At 40.8% G+C, this 27,737-nt stretch overlaps 2 protein-coding genes across 6 annotated transcripts in view; one reads left to right on the top strand and one right to left on the bottom strand.

The window, feature by feature from the left end:
- Positions 1-13,053, bottom strand: part of TDRD1 (tudor domain containing 1) — a 50,704-nt gene extending 37,651 nt beyond the window's left edge. The window contains exons 1-4 of one of the 3 annotated variants that reach the window (XM_054522905.2): positions 12,925-13,053; positions 8,387-8,544; positions 4,101-4,431; positions 1,238-1,296 (exon numbers count right to left, since the gene is read on the bottom strand). In XM_054522905.2, the coding sequence (XP_054378880.2) occupies positions 1,238-1,296; positions 4,101-4,425 (384 nt within the window). In that variant the 5' untranslated portion in view covers positions 4,426-4,431; positions 8,387-8,544; positions 12,925-13,053. Of the gene's footprint in view, positions 1-1,237; positions 1,297-4,100; positions 4,432-8,386; positions 8,545-12,891 lie in introns of all 3 variants that reach the window. The other 2 variants (XM_054522904.2, XM_054522902.2) reach the window with 2 other exon arrangements.
- Positions 13,054-17,949: 4,896 nt separating this feature from the next.
- The window catches only part of CCDC186 (coiled-coil domain containing 186), a 54,417-nt gene continuing 44,629 nt past the window's right edge, over positions 17,950-27,737 (top strand). The window contains exons 1-2 of one of the 3 annotated variants that reach the window (XM_024253058.3): positions 18,084-18,307; positions 19,051-19,175. The gene's annotated coding sequence lies outside the window, so the exon portion shown is untranslated. 3 annotated transcript variants of the gene reach the window in all.

Genomic DNA, 27,737 nt, shown 5'->3' with positions numbered 1-27,737 from the left:
GATCCAGAGTATCAAAGAGTTTTAAACTTGACGCCAAAAGCACCAAAAACAATCCATTAAGGAAACACTGACTTTATTAAGATGAAAAGACAAGCTACAGAGTAGAAGAAAATATCTGCAAATCACGTACTTGACAATTGACTAATATCTGAAATATACAAAGAACTTTCAAAACAACGGTAAAAAAAAAAAAAAAATTAGAAAATAGACAAAAGACATGGAAACATTTCACCAAAGATGTACAGATGGCAAATAAGCACATGAAAAGATGTTTATCATCATTGATCATGAGGGAAATGCAAGTTAAACCACAATGAGACAGTACTACACATCTGTGATGAAAATGGGTAGAATCAAAATACCGACACCACCAAATGCTGATGAGGATGCGGAGAAACTGAAGCTCTCCTACACCCTTGGTAAGAATGTAAAATGATACCGTCACTCTGGAAAATATTTGGCAGTTTCTTATAAAACAAAGTATGGGACTACTCTTCAATCCGGAAATTGTACCCTGGACATCTATCCTGGAGCATTAAAAACATGTTCACATTAAATTCTGTACATAAATGGATATAGAGTTTTAGTTTTAAATAGCCAAAAAGTGGAAACAACCCAGGTGTCCTTCAATAGGTACATGGTTAAACAAGTTGTCCATACCATGGAATACTACTCAGCAATAAAAAGAATAGAACGATTGATGCATACAACCTAGATCAATTTCCAGATAATTATGTGAAATGACAAAAGCCAATCCCAAAAGGTTACATACTGTTTGTATGTAGCCTTTTATATAATATTCTCAAAGATGACAAAATTGTCGAAATATGCATATCAGTGGCTGCTATGGATTGAGAGGGCAGGGGCAGAAGTAAAAGTGGATTGGCTACACCAGAACATAAGCAACAAGGTATATAACGGACCCTTGTAGTGATGGAAATGTTCCGTATCTTGATGGTGTCAGTATCAATAACCCAGTTGTGATATTGTACTATAGCTCTGCAGCATGTTACCATGGGCGAAATAGGTGAAAGACTACACAGGATCTCCATTATTTCTTACAACTGCATGTGAATCTACAATAACCTAAGAAAGTTTTATTTTTTTAAAAATGTACACAAAAGAAAAAACATTTGATCTTGAATGATACCTATAAATTGAACACTTCTTTATTAAATAAATAAAACATGTTTAGAATCTTTTACCCAAACAAGCACACAACAATAAAATAACTTACAGTATTCACTTCTTTGGGTGGTGAATTACTTTCAGCACTTGGTGGTGACACCGAGTTTCCTGGGGAGGAAAAACACAATTTCAAATAAAAGCCAAATAATACTTTTTATTGCTAATAATGAAAAATAGTGTCATTAGGTGATATGCAAGTAACAGGGCTATACTACAATGACCTTATAGCTACACCAGAACATAAGCAAAATCCTACTTTTCCCAACAGAAAATAAGGACTTAGCTGGGCACGGTGGCTCACCCCTATAATCCCAGCACTTTGGGAGGCCAAGGCAGGTGGATCACTTGAGGTCAGGAGTTCAAGACCAGCCTGGCCAACATGGTGAAACCCCGTCTCTACTAAAAATACAAAAATTAGCTGGGCATGGTGGTGCACGCTTGTAATCCCAACTACTCAGGAGGCTGAGGTAGGAGAACCGCTTGAACCTGGGAGGTGGAGGTTTCAGTGAGCTGAGATGGTGCCATTGCATTCCAGCCCAGGCAACAGAGTGAGACTCCGTCTTGAAAAAAACTAAAAATATAAGTAAAAGAACTTGTTCAAAATTTTGACTAGTGCTCCTCTCATTGTGAACTTTTCTCCATTCACTAAGGCAGCAGTTCTCAAATTTTCTGGTTTCAGAAACCCTCTGCACTCTTAAAAGCCGAGGACCCTATATAGAGCTTTTGTTTACATGGCTTATTTCAATCAATATTTACTGTATTAGAAATTAAAACTAAATTTAAACATCCGTTTAAAAATAAATGCATTACATGCTGATAATTTTTAAAAACTATATTTTTCAAAACAAAATATAGAAGAATTACACATTTTTGCATATCATTAATGATTGGCTTAACAGAAGACAGCTGGATTCATATACAGCTTTTGCCTTCAACTCAGTGAAATGTTGCTTCTGTTTTTGGTATCTGAAAAAAGAGAGTTTGGCCTCCCAGAGACAGGTATTTGCAACGAGGAGGAATACTTAATGTTCTCCTCTGTTAATTGTGGATATCTGCCTTTAATAGTACACCAAAACAAGTGGTATAGGGTTAGAAGCAATATGAACTCTAAAACCACATCAAGGAACTTTTCATATTGTTACGTTAGAATTCACTCATTATCCTGCACTTTGGATTTCTGCCCATGCATGACTGCAATACCATGCATTGGTCATTTGGAAAAGACAGGTTCATTGAGTTATATGCAGCATTTCCAAATGTTGACACATTTCATTATGCAATAGCAAAAATTCATGTGTTAGGGCCTGGTGTGGTGGTTCATGCCCGTAATCCCAGGGTTTTGGGAGGCTGAGGCAGGAGGATCGTTTGTGCCCAGGGGTTTGAGGCCGTAGTAAGCCATGATTGTGCCATTGCACTTCAGCTTGGGTGACAGAGTGAGACTGTCTCCAAATAAAAATATTAATATTCATGTGTTAATATCACCATGCATCTCACCAGAAAAGTCTGTCTTGGGAAGTCCTTAAGCTCAAAGTGGCAGACACAAGTTTCCTAAAATCTGAAATTGCTTGAAAGCTTGAACTCTGTCACTGACAAAATATGTCAGCTGTTTTCCTTGAAGTAAAGGGCTCACTTTGTTAATTTTTGAGAAAATGCTTGCCAGGTAAGTCTGAATACCAGTGTGTCCATCTTTTCAAGTAAAAAGTATGTTCCAAGAGGAGAGTTTCTCTTCAGCTCACAACTCAATTGCACACATGCTTTTCCTACTTCAGAAGATAAAAGTTAGGAGTAATTCCCATTTCATTACACAAATACTAAAAATACTGCACACAATGGTCAAGATTTAACAGAATACTTTTTACTGCTCAGTCAAGCGCATTTTTAACTGAAGTTGGCATTTCTGGTTTTCCTTTTAACTATAAGCGCATGACGATGAAAAACTCAGGTTGGCGCTCCTGCCTTAAGCTGAGCTAATAATTTGCTTTTGCACCATTAGTATAAAAGGTGGCATAGTAGAAAAGACAAATACTGTGAGGAAAACAGTTTTGACCTCTTGGGGAAGCCCAGAGGCCCAAGCACACATTCTGAGAATTATATCACCATGTTAAAAGACCACAACTCATATACCTTCAAAGAGGCTAAATTCTACCAGGTCCTAACCTCTTTAGAAAAGTTTTTTGTTTTTTTTTTTTTATTTTGTTTTATTTTGTTTTGAGACAGAGTATCGCTCTGTCACCAGGCTGGAGTGCAGTGGCACGATGTCAGCTCACTGCAACCTCTGCCTCCCAGGTTCAAGCGATTCTCCTGCCTCAGCCTCTCAAGTAGCTGGAACTACAGGCTTGTGCCACCACGCCTGGCTAGTTTTTGTATTTTTAGTAGAGATGGGGTTTCACCATGTTGGCCAAGCTGGTCTCGAACTCCTGACCTCATGATCTGCCCACCTCGGCCTCCCAAAGTGCTAGGATTACAGGCATGAGCCACCTCACCCAGCCAAGAAAGGTTTTTAAAACTGGAACTAAAGGAATGATAAAATAAATCACATGAAACCAGTTAAAATCTTAGCTATATCTTTGCAATATATGCATGAAGTTTGCACAGTATTTTTAAGATAACGGTCAATCTTTAGAACACCTATAAAAAAGCCAGAGTGTTTCATTTCTACATTCCTAGTATAGTCCTCTGTGGGGAAAAAAGCTCATTCTCCCCCCAGGAATTTTTTCTGAGATTAACGAAGCCAAAGGTAGCCACTTGGTGGTATCTGGTTTTTCCTTCTAAATTAATAATGAAATGCAAATACGGTAAGGTAGTCATGTGCCTGTTCTGTTAATAGCCCACTGGTATGTGGTTATATATACTTCTGGTAAGTCACAGAAACCATGAGAATCAAAAGTAGGAAGGCTGTGGTTTTCACTCACCTGCTGGCAATTTTTTCCTGTCTCCTTTGGGGCCAACTACTTCTCCGTTGATGCCATTAGGGTTTGAAGAAACTGAATTGTCTTCCTGACTAGCCAAATATTGTTTGGTTTGCTCACAAAGCAAAAAATTGTTCTTTTTATTTCCATTCTCTGAGCTTTTCAGCCTGAAATTAGGGTGGTTAGGAAGTGTTCCAGGACTTCTTAAAGACTCATGTGGTGGAAGCTTGTTTTCATTTTTCTCAAAATTAAATGGCTCTGTCATCTTACAAGGAGGTGCTTCCAAATTATTTCTTGACATCATATTAAATGGCGATTTAACACTCATCGAGGCCTAAGGAGAGAAATGTATTTAAGAGACAACTTTTAATTTCAAAATTTCAGAACAACTGCAGGCTCAGAGGAATTCTCCCAAATATATTTATGTAACAGATAATGCTTATAAAATGATTCCAAAGCAGATATAACCATGACATCAAAACTTGGCCAACAAGACACAGGAAAAACATCAGTTCTCTGTTAAGTATGAACTCTAACAGAAATCAACAGACCAACTCATGAAAAATCAAAAGTCTCAGCGTTCAACACCATTCCTTTTAAAAGCTTTTGAGGCAACACAAATTGAAAAGGTCTTTCATGTTTTAAAATATTCCCAACCTAAAGCTTACACTTTAATGGCAAAATGCAACGGAAGAGATGTGTTTAAATTAGGTCGTCACCTACCTTTCTACCTTCTCAGAATCCCTCTACCCTCTCCTACTTTATGCTACATCCAATCCTTGAATATGCTGAACCCTCTGCCCAGAATTCCCTCGCACTCACTGCCTGACCATCCTGCGCAGGCTTCACAATCCATCTCAGCTGACCCCTCTTCCCTCCCATTTTGCCAAGGCCTCTGCTTTGATCATCTCCAGCTGAACTTCCACAAATTGTAATTTATACCTACTGCTTTTAAGGACCTATCTATGCATCTTTCTCTGAAAATAAGTTGGAAATGTTGCAAGCTTTCCAAGTTTAATTTGTCACAAAGTGTCTCTGAGAAACCTCTATCCACAAAAGAGGGTGGCTTGTTTTTCCGTTACTCTTAAAGAATTCTAAGTGCCTGCCCAGGGGAATTAAAAGGGACAAACACCTCTTCTTTCCGAAGTAGTGACTGATAGCTTTGCTCCCAAAATGGCTGAGCGGGAGGAAAAATGTCACAGCTGAAACTGGCATGAGTAATATCTAAATGTTGTTTAACATGGTCTTGAATAGAAAAAAAATAAATAGCAGTTGGTGTCCTACAACTTATTATCTCATTTCTTATTTTAAATTAGGCCTAACCTAATCCAATGAGAATACAGACAAGATAATGAAATAAAAACAAAACTATACCGGCACCCTCGAAGGTAGGGAACTCTTATTGGACCAGACCCTGAGAAGACCCCTAACAGAATGACTGCAGGTGGGCAGCGATGGGGGCGATCCTGCAGCTGCCAGGGGAAGTAAAACTATATGGATAAGCACGACTAAATTGAAGGGACAGGCTGAGAACTGCAATGTTTTGTGTAATAAGAGAGCAACGTCGTTCAATTACAAAAGAAAAATAAAGGCTGGGCGCAGTGGCTCACGCCTGTAATCCCAGCACTTTGGGAGGCTGAGGCAGGTGGATCACGAGGTCAGGAGATTGAGATCATCCTGGCTAACACGGTGAAACCCCGTCTCTACTAAAAATACAAAAAAATTAGCCAGGCGTGGTGGCGGGTGCCTGTAGTCCCAGCTACCCAGGAGGCTGAGGCAGGAGAATGGCATGAACCCGGGAGGCGGAGCTTGCAGTGAGCCGAGATTGCGCCACCGCACTTCAACCTGGGCGACACAGCGAGACTCCATCTCAAAAAACAAACAAACAAAAAAACTCCAGGGGAATCAGGTGGTGGTGGGGGGAGGAATAAAGTCTAGACTCTGTATAAGAAATACAAAGAATGTGCATTAAAATATTAGAGTAACTCACAGACAAACAGAAACAGAATACATAACTTTAAAATCACAGGAAATCTTAATCCAACAGAAAAAAAAAATTCAAGTACAGAAAACATCAAGTAAGATGACAGAATCAAACCCAAGTAATCCAAGTATCAATGAGTTAGTCTTAGTTAAAAGAGAAAAAAGAGATAAACTCAGGGAGAAAATTATTCAGTAAAATGTTAGGCACAAAAGGAAAACATATAACCAAATTATATGGTAAGGTTCCAAATAAAAGGACTAAAATATGCGCTATGCAAACAACTAAAAGATGTAATGTTAGGCCGGGCACGGTCGCTCATGCCTGTAATTCAAGAACTTTGGGAAGCTAAGGCAGGTGGATCACCTGAGGTAAGGCGTTCAAGATGACAGCCTGGACAACATGGTGAAACTCCGTCTCTACGAAAAATACAAAAAATTAGCCAGGTGTGGTGGCGTATGCCTGTAATCCCAGCTGCTCGGAAGGCTGAGGCAGGAGAATGACTTGATCCTGGGAGGTGGAGGTTACAGTGAGCCAAGATCACACCATTGCACTCTAGCCTGGGCAACAAGAGCAAAACTCTGCCTTGAAATTAAAAAAAATAAAATAAAAATAAATGTAATGTTAATATCAGTAGCACATAAAATCAAACTCAAGGTAGAAACTATTGAGACATGTGAAGATATTTTACATTGATTAAGAAAACACAGGCTGGGCACAGTGGCTCATGCCTGTAATCCAAGCATTTTGGGAGGCCAAGGCAGGTGGATTACTTGAGGTCAGGAGTTCAAGACCAGCCTGACCAACATGGTGAAACCCTGTCTCTATTAAAAATACCAAAATTAGCTGGGTGTGGTGGCACGCACCTGTAGTCCCAGCTACTCAGGAGGCTGAGGCAGGAGAATAGCTTGAACCCAGGAGTCAGAGGTTGCAGTGAGCAGAGATGACACCACTGCACGCCAGTCTGGGCAACAGAATGAGACTCTGTCTCAAAAACAAAAAACAAACACTCCAAGGAGATAAAGCAGCCAGGAATCTTTGAATCATTATAATGTTGTTTTGAGGTGTGTAAAACAAAACCTGACTGAAGGAGAAGAAATTCAGTCCACTATGATTAGGACACATCTATCTTAGACAACTACTACTCAGAAAACACGCAATAGTAAAGACTGTATGAGTAACAATAAACTTGACCTAATTGGGACTAATACAACCAAGAATATTCCTTTTTTTCAACACTGAGTATATACTGGACTGCAAAAACCACCTCGACTACAAAAAAAAACTAGTATCATACAGGCCACACTCACTCATCACAATACACACAAATCTCCATCTCAGATTATGCTTCACAGAGAATCAGCCTGCAATAGCCACAGGTGAAGAGTTTCTTTAGTTTAAAAGTGGTTAAAAAAAATCACAAAGGACATGATAGCAAACATAACCATGTGACAATTAAAACTTAACAAAATAGTAAAGAGTCCAGGAAATACTACCACAAAGATGACGAATTTGATACCTTTTCAAAAGTGGGATAAATATTAAGAATCTCCAGATACTGTAGCAGACTCAAATGCTATTCAACCTCTGACTTGCCAGCTAGAGTTAGCGACAATACTGGCCACAGAGTTCTCCTGAGGGGGCTTCTGAGAAAGCTCTTCCCTATCCTAAAGAACAGGGACAGATGTGGCTAGCACAGGCCTTCACCCCTTTCTTCCTGCAACACGGTCCTGAGGCCTGGAGACTTATCACCCATTTTGTAACCAGGGAGTAATAAGCACAGCCTGAGGATGGTGAAGGAGAAAATGCAGAGCCAAGTGTGTCTGGCGGTTCCTTCACGTCATCACTCCAGCTCTGGTTTGCCTATGCAGAGACACGCTGAGGCATCAAATAAGCTGTTATCTGCAGGCGAATCAATACAGTAAAATAAATGACAAAAAGGCATGAACAGAATGCAGTGAGGAAGAAGATAGGTTCATAAACATAAGGGGAAAAACATTCAACCCTATTTACAGTAAAAAAATTAAAATTGAAATAAGTATGCATTTTCTGCCTAGTGGGTGCAATTAAAAAATTAAGCCACTCATTACTGAAGGGAGTATAAATTAATATGCTCTTTCTGGGAAGCAATTTAGAAATATATACATATATATCTATGTATGTTTTTAAAAAGCATTCCTAGTCACTGACTTGGTACCTCTACATCTAGAAATCATGCCATTAAAATAATCCTAAATACCAAAAAATCCCATATATAAAAATGTCCCATTTAAAATAGCAAAAAAGGCACGGACGCAGTGGCTCACACCTGTAATCTCAGCACTTTGGGAGGCCAAGGAGTGGTGGGCTCCTGTAATCCCAGCTACTCAGGAGGCTGAGGTGGGAGAATCACCTGAACCTGGGAGGCAGAGGTTGCAGCGAGCCAAAATTGCGCCACTGCACTCCAGCTTGGGCAACGAAGCGAGACTGTTTCAAAAAAAAAAAAAAAAAAAAAAAAGAAAGTTAACTGTGATGCCTTTAATAGACAGCCTATTATACTATCATTCAGAATCTTAGTTTCCAGAAACACTATACGATGTCTGTTAGAATGGCAAATGAAAAAGCAGGAAAAAACCTGTATATTCAATATAATTATAACTGCAAAAGAAACTCAAAACTCCAGGTTAAAAAAAGATGAATGAAACATATTACATTATAAATAACAATGAGTATTCTGGGGTAGGTGGGTTGATGAGGATATCTTTTTCACTGTCTTTTCCATTTTCCAAATTATATTGAATGAATCATTTTTATAGATGAAAACATTTTTAAGACTGAAGTATCATCTAATAGTAAACCTTTTCTCTAAAAATGTGGTAACAATTCTAAATCAAGTAAAGGATCACAGCAATATTTAAACCATAAAACTAGCGTATAGTCATCTTCTCAAGACACTGAGTTGGATCCTCAGTATGCTGCTGTGTATTACACCTGAGATAGTCTTTCATAACACTGTCCTTACTTAGTAACTCATGCTGCCAATCAATCTACAGTCAGCGCCTCAATACCCTGTATTACAGTTACCTATAGACAATTATATCTGTCATTTAAATTATTTTAAGTCGCTTGAGTGCAGGAACTCTTATTTTTAAAAATCTAAACAAAAATACCTCTGACTTCCTGCAATATCCACCATGGTGCTTTATAGAACTAGGCATTCAAAAGATATTCGTATGATAGTCCGGACCCGGTGGCTCACGCCTATAATCCCAGCACTTTGGGAGGCTGAGGCGGGCAGATCACAAGGTCAGGAGATGGAGACCATCCTGGCTAACACAGTGAAACCCCATCTCTACTAAAAATGCAAAAAATTAGCCGGGCGTGGTGGCGGGTGCCTGTAGCCCCAGCTACTCGGGAGGCCGAGGCAGAAGAATGGCATGAACCCAGGAGGCAGAGCTTGCAGTGAGCCGAGATCATGCCACTGCATTCCAGTCTGGGCTACAGAGCAAGACTCAGTATCAAAAAAAAAAAAAAAAAAAAGACATTCGTATGATAAAAAACTATTTTAAATGCACTATTGCACTGTTTTCATGCCAACCTGGACAGGGAAAATGACACTTGCTGTCTGAAATAACATCTGGCAGTCTTAAGTGGAGAAGCACATCAGGCTCTGAGGTTTACTGAAATTTAATAACAAAACTTCATGTCTCACAATGATTCCTCCAAAATCCAAAAATTAGTAAATATATTTGACTTTAGAAACAACATCCGCGTTAGACTCACGATAAAGTTTAAGTAGCAAATAAAGAGAATTTTTACTTAAAAGAAGGTCCACCCTATTTGGAGAATGTTTGAAGGACTCACCCTATTCAAGAATTTTCGTTACAACACCCAAGGCAAATAGACATCTACACCTGTTCCGGGACCACAAACTTCTTGTTTCCTTTCATTCGGGACAGCCAATTGTGCTGCAGTGTTTTTTGTAAAATGGTTCCCCTTCCCAGCTGTTGCTGCCCTGTGACCACAACCTTTCAAAAACATCTGAGACTCTTATACTGACATGACTCTCATAATAGAACACAGGATTCCAGACACGGGTTGGCAGCCTGTCAACAGGAAAGTCAGGATGTCCCTGACTTTGAACACTACCATTTATGCATTAACTTTTGGAGCAGGTGGCCAGTACTACTGTGAATCCAGATAAAACATTCAGTCACCTAAAACCTTTTGGAATTTATTTTTAAATATGTAATTATCATACCATTACATGGACTTTGATTTCTTTGATTTACAGTTCTATGAATGTAACGCAGGCATAGATTTAGGCAGCCACCACAACCGGGATACAGGCTTTTAAGGGTGATTTTTTTTTTTTTTTTTTGAGATGTTGTCTCGCTCCGTTGCCCAGAATGGAGTGCAGCGGCATGATCTCCGGCTCACTGCAACCTCCGCATCCTGGGTTCAAACAATTCTCCTGCCCCAGCCTCCCAAATAGCTGGGACTACAGGCATGCCCCACCACGCCCGGCTAATTTTTGTATTTTTAGTAGAGACGGGGTTTCACCAGACTGGTCTCAAACTCCTAACCTCAGGTGATCCGCCCGCCTGGGCCTCCCGAAGTGCTGGAATTACAGGTGTGAGCCACCACACTCGGCCGTGAATTTTTAACATTACAAAACACCAATAAGACTTAGCATCTATTCCTACTTGGTTTCATCCTGTGTCAACCACTGGGAATATGTGAATCACAAGTAGGCAGGCCCTATGGCATAATACTGTGATTCCCAACCTCAGGCTTTAGACTTGATACCCAGGTAAACAAATGTGACAGATTATTGCTGCACAGGCCCTGAAGCCACATGGGCTAACCTCACCCAATTTTAAAATAATTTCCCCTATATACAATCTACTATTTTTTTCATGCTACTAGTGATAAATAAAAATATATTTAATCATTCTGGAATCCACAGTAATTAAATGTTGATTCAGCTAACATAAAAGGTTAACTAGAAGGGTCTCAACATTTCTCTAATGAGTACCTCATTTTCTTAGAATTAGGAATCACTGATGTACTAGAAGAGTAGTGGACTGAAAGTGAATGTTTTCTATAGTTCTACAGGCAAAAATGAGGCTCAGCTTTCTAGATCTCTTTGTTCTGTACTTCACGCTTTGAACCCAGTAAGACCTGAAGCTCCCTAAGGGTAGACCCTCTTTTCTTTGGAATCCTACCGGTCCTCCCTGATGTTGCTGGGGGCTTCCTAAGATACACTATGAATAGTGGGGTAAGTCATTTCTTTTCCCTCTAGGATACCACAGGCTAGAGTTCTTTTAACAACAAAAGTGCATGCAGAGATATTCAGCTGTCATTTTTTTCCTTCTCTGATGTTTGCTTTTGTCTTCCCGGCAACCCCATGTATTCTGCAAGAACCATTCTACTCAAAGAAAATACTCCGGTTTTAGCTGGGCGCGGTGGCTCACGCCTGTAATCCCAGCACTTTGGAGGCCGAGGCGGGCAGATCACCTGAGGTGAGGAGTTTGAGACCAGCCTGGCCAAGATAGTGAAACCCTGTCTCTACTAAAAATACAAAAATTAGCAGGGCTTGGTGGCTGGCCTGTAATCCCAGCTACTTAGCAGGCTGAAGCAGGAGAATCGCTTGAACCCGGGAGGTGGAGGTTGCAGTGAGCTGGGATCGCGCCACTGCACTCCAGCCTGGGGAACAAGAGTGAAACTCTGTCTCAAAGAACAAACAAACAAACAAAAACACTCCGGTTTTAAACAGACAAAACGCAACGGTTCGGTAAAGCATGAGCTCTTAAGTCAGCCAGGTAAGTCTGGTCTTCCTCATTTAGCCACGCTATCTTGGGCAAATCACTTCATCTTTCTAGGATTCAGCGACTGCAAAACGCAGAGGGCAGTAGTTAACTTCCTCACAAATCCTAATCACGAGAATTTAATGAGAGACGAAATAAATCACTTAGCACAGTGGCTAGTACTTCCTAAGGGCTGAAAGGGCAGCTATTATTTCTGCTTTACTTTTATACCACTCCTACAAGCACAAAATTTCTTCCATTCCTGTGGAACCAGCTTGCAGGCTTAAGATGAAAATAATTTGAGGACTAAAGTATTTTTATTTCGTTATTCCTACAGATAAACAAGGGACACGTGGGAAGTTGGAATAACTTACCAAACCACCCAGGGCCAGCACCTTACACAGTTTAGATAAAAACGCAGGTCAGACTCCACGGCCTTGGATTTAAGCATACAGCACCGTGCTACCTCACTAAGGAAGCTGGAAGCATCAGCTCCCTTAGTTCGGAAGCCCAGCAGGGCTAACGTATTTATAGCAAGAACCCTAGGGCCCGGAAAAGCTATTGGCACACAGCAGGCACTCCTTAAACAAACCAGCGCCAGCTGACCCACATCTAAGTAAATGCCCTAGCGCATCTTTCTTTCCTATAGGAGGAAAGTAGGGAAAAAAAAGTCTAGTAAGTGTTAACACTGTTTGTATCGTAATTTTTAGTCAAACGAAGGCAGTGAATCCACATGCAAGTTTCTCTTAGAGAGAGGGTGAACGTTTGCATTTGAAGGAGTGATGCCCCGGAAGCGCTATTTCCAAACTCATAGAGAATCCTCCCACACCAAACCCTCCAACCTTAGACCTGCCCTTCGCAGCCAAGGTTCCAAGTCTCCTCTCTCCACTTCCAGGCCTCTTGTACCCGCTCAACGCCCAACCTCAACGTCCAGCGCCCAACGTCTGGTCCCCAACGACCGAAGCCCCCTCCCTTCCCCTTCATGCAGGCCCTCTCCCTCCCCTATACGCCTGGGAACCCTGACCTGGAAAGAGGCAAGAGGACCGCGGACCCGAACCTGTCTCTGCGGCCTGGCGGTGGTGGCGACTGCCGATGCTGGGAGCCCCGCCGCCTGGGAGGCGCCCAGCACTCACCTCGCCTCCAATCCCCAGTGCGCTCTCCTGACTCCAGCGCACGCCTGCGCACTCCGCGTCCACGTGCAACTCAATGTGCCCACGTGCTCCCTCCGCCTTCCCCGGAAGCAGCTTGTGCTCTAGTTGCAGGCTCAAAAAGTTCCTTTGCAGAAACTTTTATTTTGTTCTAGCTTCTTCTAGAAAGATGTCTCTGGCAACGCCTTGGGCAAATTTTGGGTGCAAAGATGCAGACTTTGTCTCCTCGAAGGTCACTTGGGTCACCGTGGCCACTTAAAGGTCTTCCAAGATTTTCCAAATGAATCAACTGCCTCTGTCTGGTCTTGGAAACTAAACACACACGTGCTCATACTTTTTTTCTTTTCTTCCTGACTGAGGGCATGTGATTATACCTGTTGGTGTGTTACTTAAAGACAAGCTTTTTAAGTTTGGTTTTGTTTTTTTTTTGTTTTGTTTGCCATGGAACTTTTCTAACAATTTCATAAGGGAACCCTTGTGTACCTATCATCTTGTTTCTACCTTATCAATTCATGGTTAATCTTGTCTACATCTGCAGCCCAGGCACTCTTCGGGCAATGTTTTGAAGCAAATCCGAGAATTGTAAATGTGAGACAAAGTAGCGAACGTCCGCTTCTGGCCCCCAGCATAGTCCTCCCTCACTGTGAAAAAGCCATGTTTGTTCTTTGTGTTTGTCAGCATTTCAGACCCCCTGACTTAGTAACATCTCAGCCCTCCAGAAGAATGCCTTGAAGACTGCGTAAGCAGGATAGAACTCAGGTTCCCACCTCTCAGAATCACTGCATTTTTAGAAAAGATACCTTCTTTTCAGAGATCTAGCCCTTGCCTTTTTCTGTACATAACGGACAAGATTAATGATGATGCCTAGACTTACTCTCGCACCCAAACTTTGAAAATATTTTGATCTTATATAGCTTCTGGGCACTTTTAATGTAACCCCTGGGCAGAACCTCTACCACCTAATATTTAAAGTGTGCTGACCCACTGCTTTGGAGTAGTTTAACAGAAATTCTCTGGGCTCTCACTGGTTGCAGTCCTCAGTAAGACTCTGAATAAAACTAACTTCACTAACTTCAATTCTTTAAAAGCCTGATTTTTTTTTTCTTTAGTTGATCTATCTTTTAAATTTATTTTTTAGAGCAGTTTCAGATTTACAGAATAGTGAAATGAAAGTGCTGACTGGGCGCGGTGGCTCACATCTGTAATCCCAGCACTTTGGGAGGCCGAGGCAGGCAGATCACTTGAGGTCTGGAGTTCGAGACCAGCCTGGCCAACGTGGTGAAACCCCGTCTCTACTCAAAATTAAAAAATTAAAAAAAAATTAGCTAGGTGTGGTGGCGGGTGCCTGTAATCCCAGCTACTTGGGAAACTAAGGCAGGAGGATTGCCTGCACCCAGAAGGTGGAGGTTTCACTGAGCCAAGATCACTGCCACTGCACTCCAGCCTGAGCAACAAAGAGAGACTGTCTCAAAAAAAAAAAAAAAGAAAAAAGAAAAGAAAAGAAAGAAAGAAAGAAAGAAAAGAAAGTGCTGTACAGAGTTCTGACAGAAGCCACATTGTTTCCCCTATTATTAGCATGGTCTGTTAGCATGTTACATTTGTTACAATTAAGGAACCAAGGAACCAACATTGATACACTATTAACTAAAGCCCATCTTTTTGATTTCCTTCGTTTTTACCTACTGTCCCTTTTCTGTTGCAAGATCTCATCAGGATATCATATTACATTTAGTTTTCATGGATCCTTAGGCTCTTCTTGGCCATGGGACTTCCTTAGACTTTGTTTTGATGACCTTGACGTCAAGTTTCCAGGAGTACTCTCAGGCCTTTTGTAGGATGCCCTACTTTTGGAATTTGTCTGATGTTTTTCTGCTGGTAGGAAAGGAGTTACGGGTTATTGGAAGGAAGACCACAGAGGTAAAAATGCCATTTTTATTGCATCATATCAAGCGTACATCCTATGAATATGATTATGACAATTGATGTAGGATTTGGTCATCTGGCTGTGGTAGTGTTTGTTGGGTCTTTCTACTATATTCTTTCTTTTTCCCCTTCCCTTTTCATACTATACCCTTTGGAAGGAAGCTATTATTTGAAGCCCACATTTAAGGAGTAGGGAGTTATGTTGTTCCACTTTGAGGATGCAGTATCTACAGAAATTATTTGAAATTCTTCTGCATGGGAGATTTGTCTCTTCTCCATTTACTAATTTAATAATGGACTCATGGATATTTATTTTATACTTTTATAATCCAAAACTACTGTATTTCCTTGCTCAGATTTTTCCAGCTTTGGCCACAGGGAGCTCTTTCAGTTGGTTTCTGTTCCTTCACATACTATCATCAGGTGGTATTTTGCTTGTTAAGCACTTTATTACTTTCTGAGATATTGTATCTTTTCATCCAAAAATATTATAAGTGGCTGTCTTTAAGAGATTATCACTTTTAAGTAACATCACCAAAACTTATCCCAACTTTAAAAACAATAATTTCTCTTGCTTTCCTTTCTCCTTTTTCTCCTTTCCTCTCTTTCTGGCAGGGTCTTGCTCTGCCACCCAGACTAGAGTGCAGTGGCACAGTCATAGTTCACTGCAGTCTTGAACTGCTGGACTCAAGCCATCACCCCACCTCAGTAGCTGGGATTACAAGTGTGAGCCATAGTGCCTGGCCATAATTTCTTAATATCATAAAATTAATACTAAACATTTCCAGATACCTCAAATGTTATTTTTTAATTTTCTTTTTAGAGATGGGATCCCACTGTGTTGCCCAGGCTGGTCTCAAACTCCTGAGCTCAAACAGCCCACCTTGGCCTCCCAAAGTGCTGGGATTACAGGTGTGAGCCACCACACCCAGCCATTCAAATGTTATCTTAAATCGTTATGTTCAAATCAGGATCAAAACATCCTGTATTTGCACTCAGTGATATATTTTTAAAAGGCGTTTCTCTTTAAATCCTGTACTTGCAATTTATTGCAGTAACTGCAGGGTTTTTTTTTCCATTCAATTTTGTTGATTGCATCCCCCTGGCAGGAATACTTCACAGGTGGTGTTGTGCTTCTCTACTGTAGCATTTCAGAAAATACATAGTATGTAGTTGTTTCACTTTGGAGGATATTAAGATTGATCTAGTAGGTTCAAGTGGTGCCAGCCCCATCCATCCATTACAATACGAAGCTTCCTATCAGTTTTTCATCTAATGGTTCTAGATTCACAGATGATCATTACCTAGACCCATTATTTCATCAGGGTTTGCAAAATGGTGATCATCTATCTTTCTTTCTGCAATTATTACATGGAGTTCTATAGAGAAGAGCTTCCCCACATTGACTATTTGATTGACATTCAGTTTGCAACAGGAAAGGTAGGATGAATGCTTGATTCTTTACCTTTATCAGTTCTCAGATTGTAATGATTAGTTGGCATCTTTCCAAGAGGGTCAATGACATTAAAAAAAAAATGCACTCTGATTTTTTTACATAGTGCATCTCAACCAGTTGCTGTTATTATTTTTGAATGCTAAATTTGTCCTGTTTGAGAAGTTGGGGCATCTTTAAACTGCCTTCTGAGTCTTTTGGGCACAGTTCATATTATCTTTGCTTTTCTTCCTTGCTTTCTGCTACAACCGATATGTCCTAGGCTATGTTGCATATTTCTTGCCCCTACTGGGAATCAGCACTTAACCTCTAAGAGAAGCCAAGGTAACTTTTTTGGGGCAATGCTCTTTAGAGATCATAATCTGGGGAACAGGAGTGTGCAATGGGTTGGTCACTGTTCTAGGAGTTCTCAGTGGACACACCTTTTTTTTTTTCATGAAAAAAATGTACCATGAGTTAATTCTGATATTTGTAAATTCAAATATAGGATTGTAGAATTTTAATGTAATGTCTTTGGTTTATATTTGTATTTCTTTTATCTTATGGTGAAAAACTTGGTTCACAAAGATACATTTATATACTTTATAGTAATTATAAATTCAGAAATATTCAGAAATAGTAATACCAATGTTATTACTGACGAGTACTGAAAACAGCTTAAGGTTTCTTCAGTTTTTTCCCCTTGGATTAATGTCTCCCTAGGAAGGTTTGGTCGATTTATTGTTTTAAAGTCAAATCATTCATTTTCTATGACAAGACACTTTAACTGCAAAATGTGCTTCAATGTAGTACCTTCATTTAAGGAGGAGTGAGGGGCCATTACACCTCCGTGTGTGTGTTTTGCCAACAGTATCGAAGACGCTTAACAGTATTAAGTTTTGCTTTACAAACTCTTACATTGCAGAATCGTCTGCATTAGCTATTTTCATTCATGAGATGTAAGTCCTAAACCAAAGAACATCGTTTCCCCGGACTGAGGAGGTTTGCAAAACCTCCAGAGACTGAACTGCTGACCTTCCTTCTCTGGGCCGGGCGAGGCAACTGTACCCAATACACTTTTTGTTGCCATGCTGTGTGCCAGGTTACTCAGCCGGGAGAGGACACTTCCTACCATCAGTGCACTCAGCCTGAAGCCAGAGACGAAGGCACCGACAGTTTATTATTAAACAATGGCAGTAGCGCCACGCTGAAGACACGAACGCGCTGTTATGGAACCCCCAGAGGTCTCCCCCAGGGCTGAATCGTCGACCTGGCAGGTAGCCTGCTCCAGCCGACTCCGCCCACGTAAGGTGCAAGGTTTACGCATCAGAGCCGGGAAGCCACAATTTCAAATTCTCTTTTATTGCTTTATGTCCCTGACTCATGCAGGCCAAAGGGTGAGGAGGAGTAATAGCCAACAAGAGCGTCCTGCAGAAAGAAACAGCCTGCGTGGGTCGGGAGGAGCTTAAAAGGAAGAACCCGACCAAGAGGCAGGAGACCTGGCTCTCCAGGTCGCTGAGGCTTGGATGCCCAGCTAGGCGGAGTGCGGGGCGGGGCCTCCCGGGCCGCGAGGTGGGGCCTCCCGGGCCGCGAGGTGGGAGGCGAGCTCCGCCAGCCCAGCCCACTGCAGACAGGTTACCCAGGACCTCAAGGTGTGCTGCGTCACCCCGCCCGCGCTGCGCTGATTGGTTCCTCCAGGGAGCCCCCGCCCCCTCAGCTGTAACCGGGCCGGCTTCGGTGTCGCCGCCATCTTTGTTGATGTGTCAGCTCCGCAGGGGTTTGGGGAAGCGGCGGCTGAGTGAGGCGTCGGCTGTGTTTCTCACCGCGGTCTTTTCCTCCCACTCTTGGCTGGTTGGACCCCGCTATGGAAAGGTTGACCCCTGAGCCAGAGCTCCAGCAGCCTCGTTAGGGTGTGGCCTGAGGCTTGGATAAGTGGGGTGAGTGTCTGAGGGGCACTCGGGGCACACCGGGGAGTCGCGGTGGCGGTGCGGTGGGGCTGCCAACCTTCCGCTCCTTCCTGCACGTCCCAGGGCGGGGGCGAGGGCGAGGTCGAGGTCGAGGTCGAGCCGGCTCCCCACCTGGCTCCTTCGAGGGCGCGGAGGAAGGGGAGGGCTGGGGAACGGGTTTCAAGCCCTTTCCTCTCCCTGCCTTCCCTCTTCGCTTCCGGGACCTTGGAGGTGGCGAAGAGGGGTCAGCGGGGGTCGTGGGGGCTGTGCCTCGAGAGCGTCTGAATTCGAGCCCATTGCCTGGGCTGCGTGTGAACTGCAGCCAAACCCCACCTGCTCGAGATTCTTTCCTAGACTCAATCGCCTATTTCGTTTTTCGTCTCAAGTTGACTATATGTGGGTGTTTTATATTTACTGTTGTGAAGACTTGTTACCCTCTTCGAAACACTTCCATTACTGTGATTCTAAGTTCCTTAGAAATGATTCTTTGGAGTGGTGGATACTGTTCTTTATGTTGTCTTTCAAGGACGTCAAGGCATTTCATAAACCTTGGTTGGTAAGGAAGGGGTTTCAGATTTATGTCTCCATCAGTAATGAAAAATGGCAAAAACAAAACAAAAACCCTTCCACGTGTCCCTAAGTAGCAATCTTGGGAAACAATGCAGGTGTGATTATTTCTTAGCTGTTAACAGTTTAACAACTTCAGCTAATATTCCCATCTTGATTTTGTTTAGAGGAAAAAGTCCTGGATTTCGAGTCAGAACATCTGGATTAGAATCCTACTTCTTTCACTTGATAATCTTGTTACCTATGGGAATCAGAAGAGAGAATATAGTAAAAATACGCAGTACAGTCCCAGGTACTTGGCCGTTTTCTCTGCATGTGTGTCATGTTCCTTTGATGCCCAGCTTTTTGTTTCTTCCAAAACGATAGGCCGGGTGTTGTCTTCTAAGGTGTGCAGTAAATCAGGGTTTCAAGAGGTGTGCTGGTAGTCATTCAGAAGAAATTAATCTGCTATTATTATCTATTTAGGTATGCTAGTTGTGGGTGTGGCTTTCCCAACTATCAAGTACACCTTAATATTTACCGAGTGTTCATCTCGTGGGAAGGATTCAGGTTCAAGAGAGATTGATAGTGAAACTGAACTGTCTCTGTGTGTAATGTACACTGTTCCCTGTGTAACTTCAATTCTTTATCCAACATTACACAGATAAAAAACAGTAATGATTGGCCAGGTTCATTTTTGTCTTTTATTTTTGGTCTTTTCATGTTATTTTTAATGCAGTGAACATATCACGAATCTTGCAGTATTAAGAATTAAAACAACTTTTTACAGCATAGTAGGCAAACGTATGATTACTGAAGATTCTCCCTGGAAATGCATAGATTGTATTTGTTTTTTAAAGGCCCTGTTACATTCAGAATAACTGCATGTAAACTTAAGGTTTCTTTCAACAGTGGAGATTCCATAGTGTGTCATTGGCTTTTGAGTCCTATTTATTGCTAACGGAAAGGGTTGGCTGGTGTGTATCACAGTGACCACTCTAACCTTTTAGTTTCTTCACCCATAAACTAGAGAGTTGTCCTTTAATGCTCTGCAGTGACAGCATAGCTGATGATGATTGCTTAGTATATTCAGTTTAGAAACATCTATTTGCAGCTTTATGTTGACATCATGGAGTGAAGATAAAAGCATTGCAGTATACTGACTCTAGGGAAGAGACAGTAGGTTGAAGCACAAAGCAGCTTTATTTGGAGATTTAGAAAATAATCTTTCCCTTTGAAGAAGGACTAGTTAATCTGCTCTAGTTTCTCAAATTCATGCAACAGTTTCGTGTTAAAGTAAGAATCCTTACCCTGAAATTTTTTTTCTTTTAGTAAAACTTAGGTTTTTCTGTTATCTTTACCTTAAAATAACTAAAACTGGTTCTTCAATTTCTCATAAACATATCACTGAGTTTACAGTATTGCAAATGTTATACTTAGTATTCATTTTAGGGGCAGCAGTGAGAGCATAGATAATTTATTGTTTCAAACTGCTTTGAACTTTCTTAGCTACTGAGATTTTAAAAATGTATTTGGGCTAAAAAGTAAAAAAAAAGGAAAAATACTGAGATGAAGGGACAGTAGACACAAAGTGGAAATCAGCCCCAGCATAGTTTTGATTGGATTGTGAGTGTATTTCTTATTAACATTTGTCTATCATTAAGACACATGAACTGATAGTTGTAGGATTATGTAGACTATGTAGTGTCTACAGCACTTACTACATAATCCCACAGTAGATTATCAGTTCATGTTTTTAATAAACTAGAGCATACCAAATTAACCAACTCTGGCCAAAGGTGTCTTCAAAATTTAAACATTAACCCAAACTTTTTAATGTAATGCAGGCTTATAACTTGAAAAAAAATTTTTTTAAAAGATACTAGCCTTCATTTTGTTTAGTTTTTTGAGACAAGATCTTAATCTGTCACCCAGGCTGGAGTATAGTGGTATGATCATAATTCACTGTAGCCTTGAACTCCTGGGCTCAAGCAATCCTCCTGCCTTAGCCTCCTGAGTAGCTAGGACAACAGGCAGGGGCCACCATGCTAATCTTTTTAATTAAAAAATATATATTATTATTTTTTATAGACCAGGTCTTGCTATGTTTCCCAGGCTGGTCTCTTAATTCCTGGCCTCATTTGATCCTCCCATCTCGGCCTCCCAAAGTGCTGGGATTACAGGTGTGAGCCACCTGTAAAAGAAGGCCTGAGAGCCCTCCTTTTTGAAAAAGGAACTATAGGTCAGATTTTTTTTTTACCTACTTTATTCGTTTTCAGATTTGGAGGAAAATTAGCTGATAATATTTTTCATGTTTTCTTAGACTCATTAAAGTGCAAGTGCAATCTTCAAATTAGATTTCTGTATTAGTAGAAAGTTATTTCTGGTAACTTTCTGCTTTAGTATTTTAAAGTATTTGTAGGTGACGTAAAATTACCGAGCTGATATGACATATATGGTGTAACTTGATAATGTGAACTATGATGTGGCCACTGACCCTCTTTTTCATGGAATTTTGATGGACCATAATTTCTCTTTGTCCTGTTAGCCTATCACAGGATTTGGTACTATTTGGGAGTTGGTGGAGGGTGGGGGTCTTGCCGCATCTATTGCTCAAGTCTTTTTTTTTTTAAACATCTTTGTGCGTGTGTGTGTGTGTGTGTGTGTGTGAGAGAGATATAATGCACATATCATAAAGTTCTTGCCCTGAGTCTGGATTGTAAAGCTAAACATACCCCCACAGGGATAAATAACCTTGGTCTCATAAAACAAACTTTTCAAACTGGTGAACTAAAGGAAACTTTTTTATTCTAGTGCTATGTTTCACTTAAACTCAGTATATTACAGTTAAATTTGTGCCAACCATGGTGGCTCACATCTGTAATCACAGCACTTTTGGGGGGTTGAAGTGAGAAGATTGCTTGACGCAGTAGTTTGAGATCACCCTGGGCAACATAGCAAGACTCCATCTCTACAAAACATTTTTAAAAATTAGCTGGGTTTGGCGGCATATACCTGTAGTGCCAGCTTCTTAGGAGGGTGAGATGGGCGGATCAGTTGAGCCCAGGAATTTAAGGCTGCAAGTGACCTCTGACTGCACTCCAACCTGGGTGACAGAACAAGACCCTGTCTCTAATAATAAAAAGTTAACTTTTACCCAAAAGCTTAATAAGATGTGACTAATTTAAAAATTATTTCTTCTTTTTGTAGAACTTTACAATTTTTTTTTTTGAAATAGCCCTCTCGGTTTTTATCTTTTAAAAGCAGAATTTGATCTGCATAAATTCACCTTGTATGAAACTTAAGTGTCAGGTATTTTCATCACATAAAACATTTTCATGTTTCTTACACAAGTTCTTTTCCATCCTATTATTCTGTTTTTAAAAAGCTAAGTTATAAATATTAGCTAGTATGGTGGCATGCACCTGTAGTCTTATCTACTTGGGAGGCTTAAGTGAGATGATTGCTTGAACCCAGAAGTTTGAAGCTGCAGTGACCTATGATTGAGCCACTGCATTCCAGCCTGAATGACAGAATGAGACCCTGTTTCTAAACATAAATAAATAAGTAAATAGCTAGCTTTATCCAGAAAGTGTCTTTTAAAAGTCAGTTATTTGGGGGTTGTGAGCAGGTTACATTGAACTGTGTGGATGCGTTTTTGATTTGATTTTACTTCTGACATTAATTGCAATATCAAAATCTTGATGGAACTAGTCAGAAAGATGTTATTCTTTTGTTTATGCTGCTTTCAAGGTGTTTTTGGATAATAAAAACTCTTTTAATGTAGGTACTTTTCCTACAAAGGACAGTAAACCATTATATTGAAGAACAGGAGTGGTCTCAAGTTCAGTTTGCTTAATGGATATTACTTGAGAAGTGTACAACTGGTATTATTTAAGAATGGTATGGGCTGGGCACGGGGGTTCATGCCTGTAATCCTAGCACTTTGGGAGGCTGAGGCCGGTGGATCGCTTGAGGTCAGGAGTTCAAGACAGCCTGGCTAACATGGTGAAACCCCACCTTTACTAAAAATACAAAAATTAGCTGGGTATGGTGGCACACCCCTGTAATCCCAGCTACTTGGGAGGCTGAGCAGGGGAATCGCTGGAACCCAGGAGGCAGAGGTTGCAGTGAGCCAAGATGGCACCACTGCATTCCAGCCTGGGTGACAGAGTGAGACTCCATCTCAAAGAAAAAAAAAAAAAAGAATGGTACTACAGTTTATAATTTAAAAATTTATAGTCTGTGAATGAAGCCCAGTTTCTCTTAATAGACTTAAAACACTTATGCATTTCTTACTTAGCTTCTGATGGAGCCCTGGCAAACCTTAAAGTTAAAATACTGTAACATTAAATACTGTAGAATTCATAATACTGTAGTGTTTATTGGCAGTAAAACACAAAGAATAAAATGAGGATTTCTGTTTTATTCACTGCCATGTTCCCAATACCTAGAATAGTGCCTACACATATTAATAGATGCTCAATATGTATTTGGTAAAAATGAACATCTAGTTTGGAAATGTATTTCTTAGTACCTTTGCATGAGACTAGTTTGTTTGATAACCTGTTACTAAATATCTGTGAGTTTGTAATCGCCTGACAGGTTCTTGCCTGCTGCACAGATAGAGGCAGTTTACTGAGATAGCAGTATTGCAATAGAGAAAGTTTTAAGAAATGCAGAGCCAGCCAAGTAGTGGTAAGAAGTGAATTACTCAAACCAATCTCCCTGAAAATTAGGAGACTAGGGTTTTTTAAGGATAATTTGGTGGGCAGGGGGCTAGGGAATGGGGAATGCTGATTGGTTGGGTCGGGGATGACTCATGGTGGGTTGAAGCTGTCTTCTTGTGCTAAGTCAGAAGACCAGTTGAGCCAGTTTAGTGGTCCAGGTGGCAGGCACCAGCTGGTCCATCAAAATGCAGGGTCTGAAAAATACCTCGAACCAATCTTAGATTTTATAATAGTGATGTTATATATAGGGGCAATATTTGCAGTTTATCAAACCTGAATTTTTTGTTGTTTATACTGCTAATTAGAAAAACAGGAAATGGAACCAGAAGACAGTGTTTTCATTTACATGGCTCTTGTATGGAAATAATTTTGTAGAAATGTGAGTTCTTTCATTAAAAAATAAGTTCCAGAGTGGGTAATGGTTGACTTTAAGGCAAGTAAAAAATTGTTTCTTGACCAGTTGCCTACAGCTGATGAGCTCCAGTAAGAGCGAAACCAGTTCTCACCCACTGAAATGATTTCGAAGTGTGAATTGGTCCTGTAGTACTGTGTCAGAAACAGAAACAACTCTAAGGGAGAAAAAGTATTTGAGTTAAAAGGAATTTTGTGACTGTACTGTATTAAATACAGTATTTCTTCTAATGAGTAAGAGTTGCTAAAAGGTATTGTAATCTATAATTATAATTACTATATATATATATATATATATGAGTGTAAATTTGCTTTGTACAAGCATTTCTTTTTTTTAGAGACCGAGTCTCACTCTTGCTCATGCTGGAGTGCAGTGGTGCCATCATAGCTCATTGCAGCTTTGAACTCCTGGACTCAAGTGATCCTCCCACCTCAGCTTTCTGAGTAGCTGGGACTACAGGTGCATGCCACCATGCCCAGCTAACTTTAACAATTTTTTTTTTTTACGGAGATTAGGTCTTGTTATGTTGCCCAGGCTGGTCTCAAACTCCTGGGCTCAATCAGTCCTTCCACATCAGCCTTCCAAAGTGTTGGGATTACACACTGTACCCCCAGTGTACCAGCACTTCTAAAATTAAAATAATCTTGCCAACTAATGTCTTGTTTTACATCCTTCCCCTTTAGTCTACTACTTGCCATTCTATCCTTAGTAGCCTCGATGACGGCTCCCCTTTTACCCCATACCTCTCTCCCCCAAAAAAACTTGGACAGCAACCAAATTGACCTGCATCAGTATTGTCAACTGGAGGCCTACATGAGGACTCAGCGTACTGTTTTTCTTCTGGTTAATTGTGGACATAATCAAGTTCATTGCTTTTTCTCCCCATCTGCTACCACTCTTGTGCAGCTATTTATGGTGATGGCTTTGTTAAGTATATACACATAGACCATTGTTAACCCCCTCCTTTTCCTTTGGCTGCCAAACAGTATTCATTTGAGCATCATCAGAAGGTGTGCAAGCACTTTGGGAGGCCGAGGCGGGTGGATCACGAGGTCCAGAGATTGAGACCATCCTGGCCAACATGGTGAAACCCCGTCTGTACTAAAAATACAAAAATTAGCTGGGCATGGTGGCTCGTGCCTGTAATCCCAGCTACTTGGGAGGCTGAGGCAGGAGAATAGCTTGAACCAGGGAGTCGGAGGTTGCAGTGAGCCGAGATCATGCCACTGCACTCCAGCCTGGCAACAGAGCAAGACTCCAGCTAAAAAAAAAAAAAAAAAAAACCAGCTTGCAAGCTAAGTAGTTATCACATGCCAATTTACATGATTTTTCTAAAAGTCATGAGCATATTGCTGACAGAAGTTACAGAAAGTACTTGCCTTTTGAGGTTAATCTGAGTCTTCCTTAATTTACAGGAGAAGGATATGTAAAACATTCTAAGCTTAGGTAACTGAATAAACAGCTTTTTAAATCTAGATGTATATCCAGCAGGATGAGACGTTTTTGTTGTTCTATACTGTCTTCCACATTGTCATCTTACAACCTGTTTTCCATCCACTGAATGCTGTTTGCTCCCTAGATCACTGTGTAAACCCAGTTGACCCCACCGTCATTTGTATAACCACTGAAGAGCATTTGCAAAAATGCGTGTAAATGTAGTAGAGAATGTTTGTTAGATTTATTATTACTGTCATATTGCATGAGACTTAAGAGTTTGATTCAGTTCAGAGTGAGGTTCCGTCTTCGTGCAAGTACAAAGATCGTTTAAAAGGCTAAATGGTGCCTCTTCAAAAAGGCCACAAGAAAGGCTCCATGTGCTTGATGAGTGTAAATGCAGTGTTTTTTAATTTACCCTGAGAGACTATTTTTGTACTGGTGATGAGAGAAAATTTGGAGGAAGATGTGACATTAGAATTGGTCCTTTAAACATAGACTTTAGATAGACCTAAGGGAAGAACATTCTAGTTGAGAACAAAGCCATTGAAATGTTAATACGCAAGTTGGGGGAATCTTTGAGTTAGACTGGTTGGGCTAGTAAAGTATAATGAAGTGCTAGGATTTCAGGAATGTGTTGAGAGATAAGAATGGAAAAGTAGTACAACTGGTTTACTGAGGAATCTTAAATCTGGGGTATAAACATGAAATGGTTTTATTTTTTCCTTACTGGGTCTCCAGTCATACAGTGTAAAACACTCCTAACCTCTGTACTTTCCTCTGAAGTGCAGTCCTTTAAGAATCTCTTGGTCCGATGTAACTTTGCCGCCACTTTTGGTTACTACAAAAAACTTACTCCAGAAATTAAGACAGGTTCTAGCCATTTTAAAAAAAAAATGAAGTCACAAACTCATTGTTTTCTCTGAAGAAAAGTCGAAGCTGTTCCCAGCTGCTTGGCATGAAGAGGTGTAATTTGACTCAAAGATGTACTCCCTCTCCTTACTTTTTTTTTTTTTTTTTTTTTTTTGAGACGAAGTGTCTCACTCTGTTGCCCAGGCTGGAGTGCAATGGCACAATCTCAGCCCACTGCAACCTCCGCCTCCTGGGTTCAAGCGATTCTCCTGTCTCAGCCTCCCGAGTAGCTGGGATTACAGGCACCCACCATAATGCCCGGCTAATTTTTTTTTGAGACAAAGTCTTGCTCCGTCGCCCAGGCTGGAGTGCAGTGGTGCAATCTTGGCTCACTGCAACCTCTGCCTTCTGGGTTCAAGCAGTTCTCTGCCTCAGCTCCCTGAGTAGCCGGGATTTCAGGCGGCTGCCACCACGCCCAGCTAATTTTGTATTTTTAGTAGAGACAGGGTTTCACCGTCTTGGCCAGGCTGGTCTTGAACTCCTGACCTCGTGATCTGCCCCCCTTGGCCTCCCAAAGTGCTGGGATTACAGGCGTGAGCCACCACGCCCAGCCCTCAAGTTATATCTTAAAGTGAGTTACTTTGGGTGAGGTAACGTAGGTGGCAGCGCCTCTGTTTGAGAATTATTTTATTTTGTCCTAGATTTTGGAATACAGAGTACTTACGAGGTCTTTTATTTACTCCATTTCTTTGTATTGTCTAAACCAAGCCTTTAATACTAGTGTGTGCTTTGGCTTGGTTATAAAATATCTGCAGCAAAATAATGATAATTTGGTTGTTTGGAAACATATTTATACGGAGAGGTAGAGTATTTAGGCCAATGGCTGTTTAGTTGATGCCCCAGAGGGCAGTCTAGAAATTAGCATATTTAGCAAACAAGCTGGTCTGCTTTTCCTTTCTTACACTTATTCCTCCCATTTTCGACATTCCTAGAATAATGTTTCTCAAATACTAGTGTTGCCATTTCTGTGCTTACAGGCTTTAATTGAACAAATATTTGAGAACCCACTATGTGCTAGAAACTCTGCACTATAAGTCTACAAGTCACTGTGATTTACTATGATTTGTTGTTAACAAAATTCACTCCTGCTTAGCCTTCTATGGAGTCTACCTGACAGTCTTCTCTCTCTCTTTTCATCATCCTCTGATAACCACCTTTATCCCAGCCTGATGTAACCATGCATGTTTTGTTATTTAAAAATTTAGCATATCTCTCCATTAGTTTTCCATTAGTTTATATCTCATGTATAAACTAGAGCTATTTTCCATTAGTATATCTCTCATCTGGAATTATTGCTCTGTTATTTCTGTCAAAACTATGATCTGTCCACTTTTTAATCTAACCTCACATGGTTTCAGTAACTCATTACCTTGTACATGCTTTGTTG

The sequence above is a fragment of the Pongo abelii genome, chromosome 8, assembly GCF_028885655.2.
Source record: "Pongo abelii isolate AG06213 chromosome 8, NHGRI_mPonAbe1-v2.0_pri, whole genome shotgun sequence".
Taxonomy (NCBI): domain Eukaryota; kingdom Metazoa; phylum Chordata; class Mammalia; order Primates; family Hominidae; genus Pongo; species Pongo abelii.
Note: the sequence above shows the minus strand (reverse complement) of the source record. Positions and strands in the feature narration are given on the sequence as shown.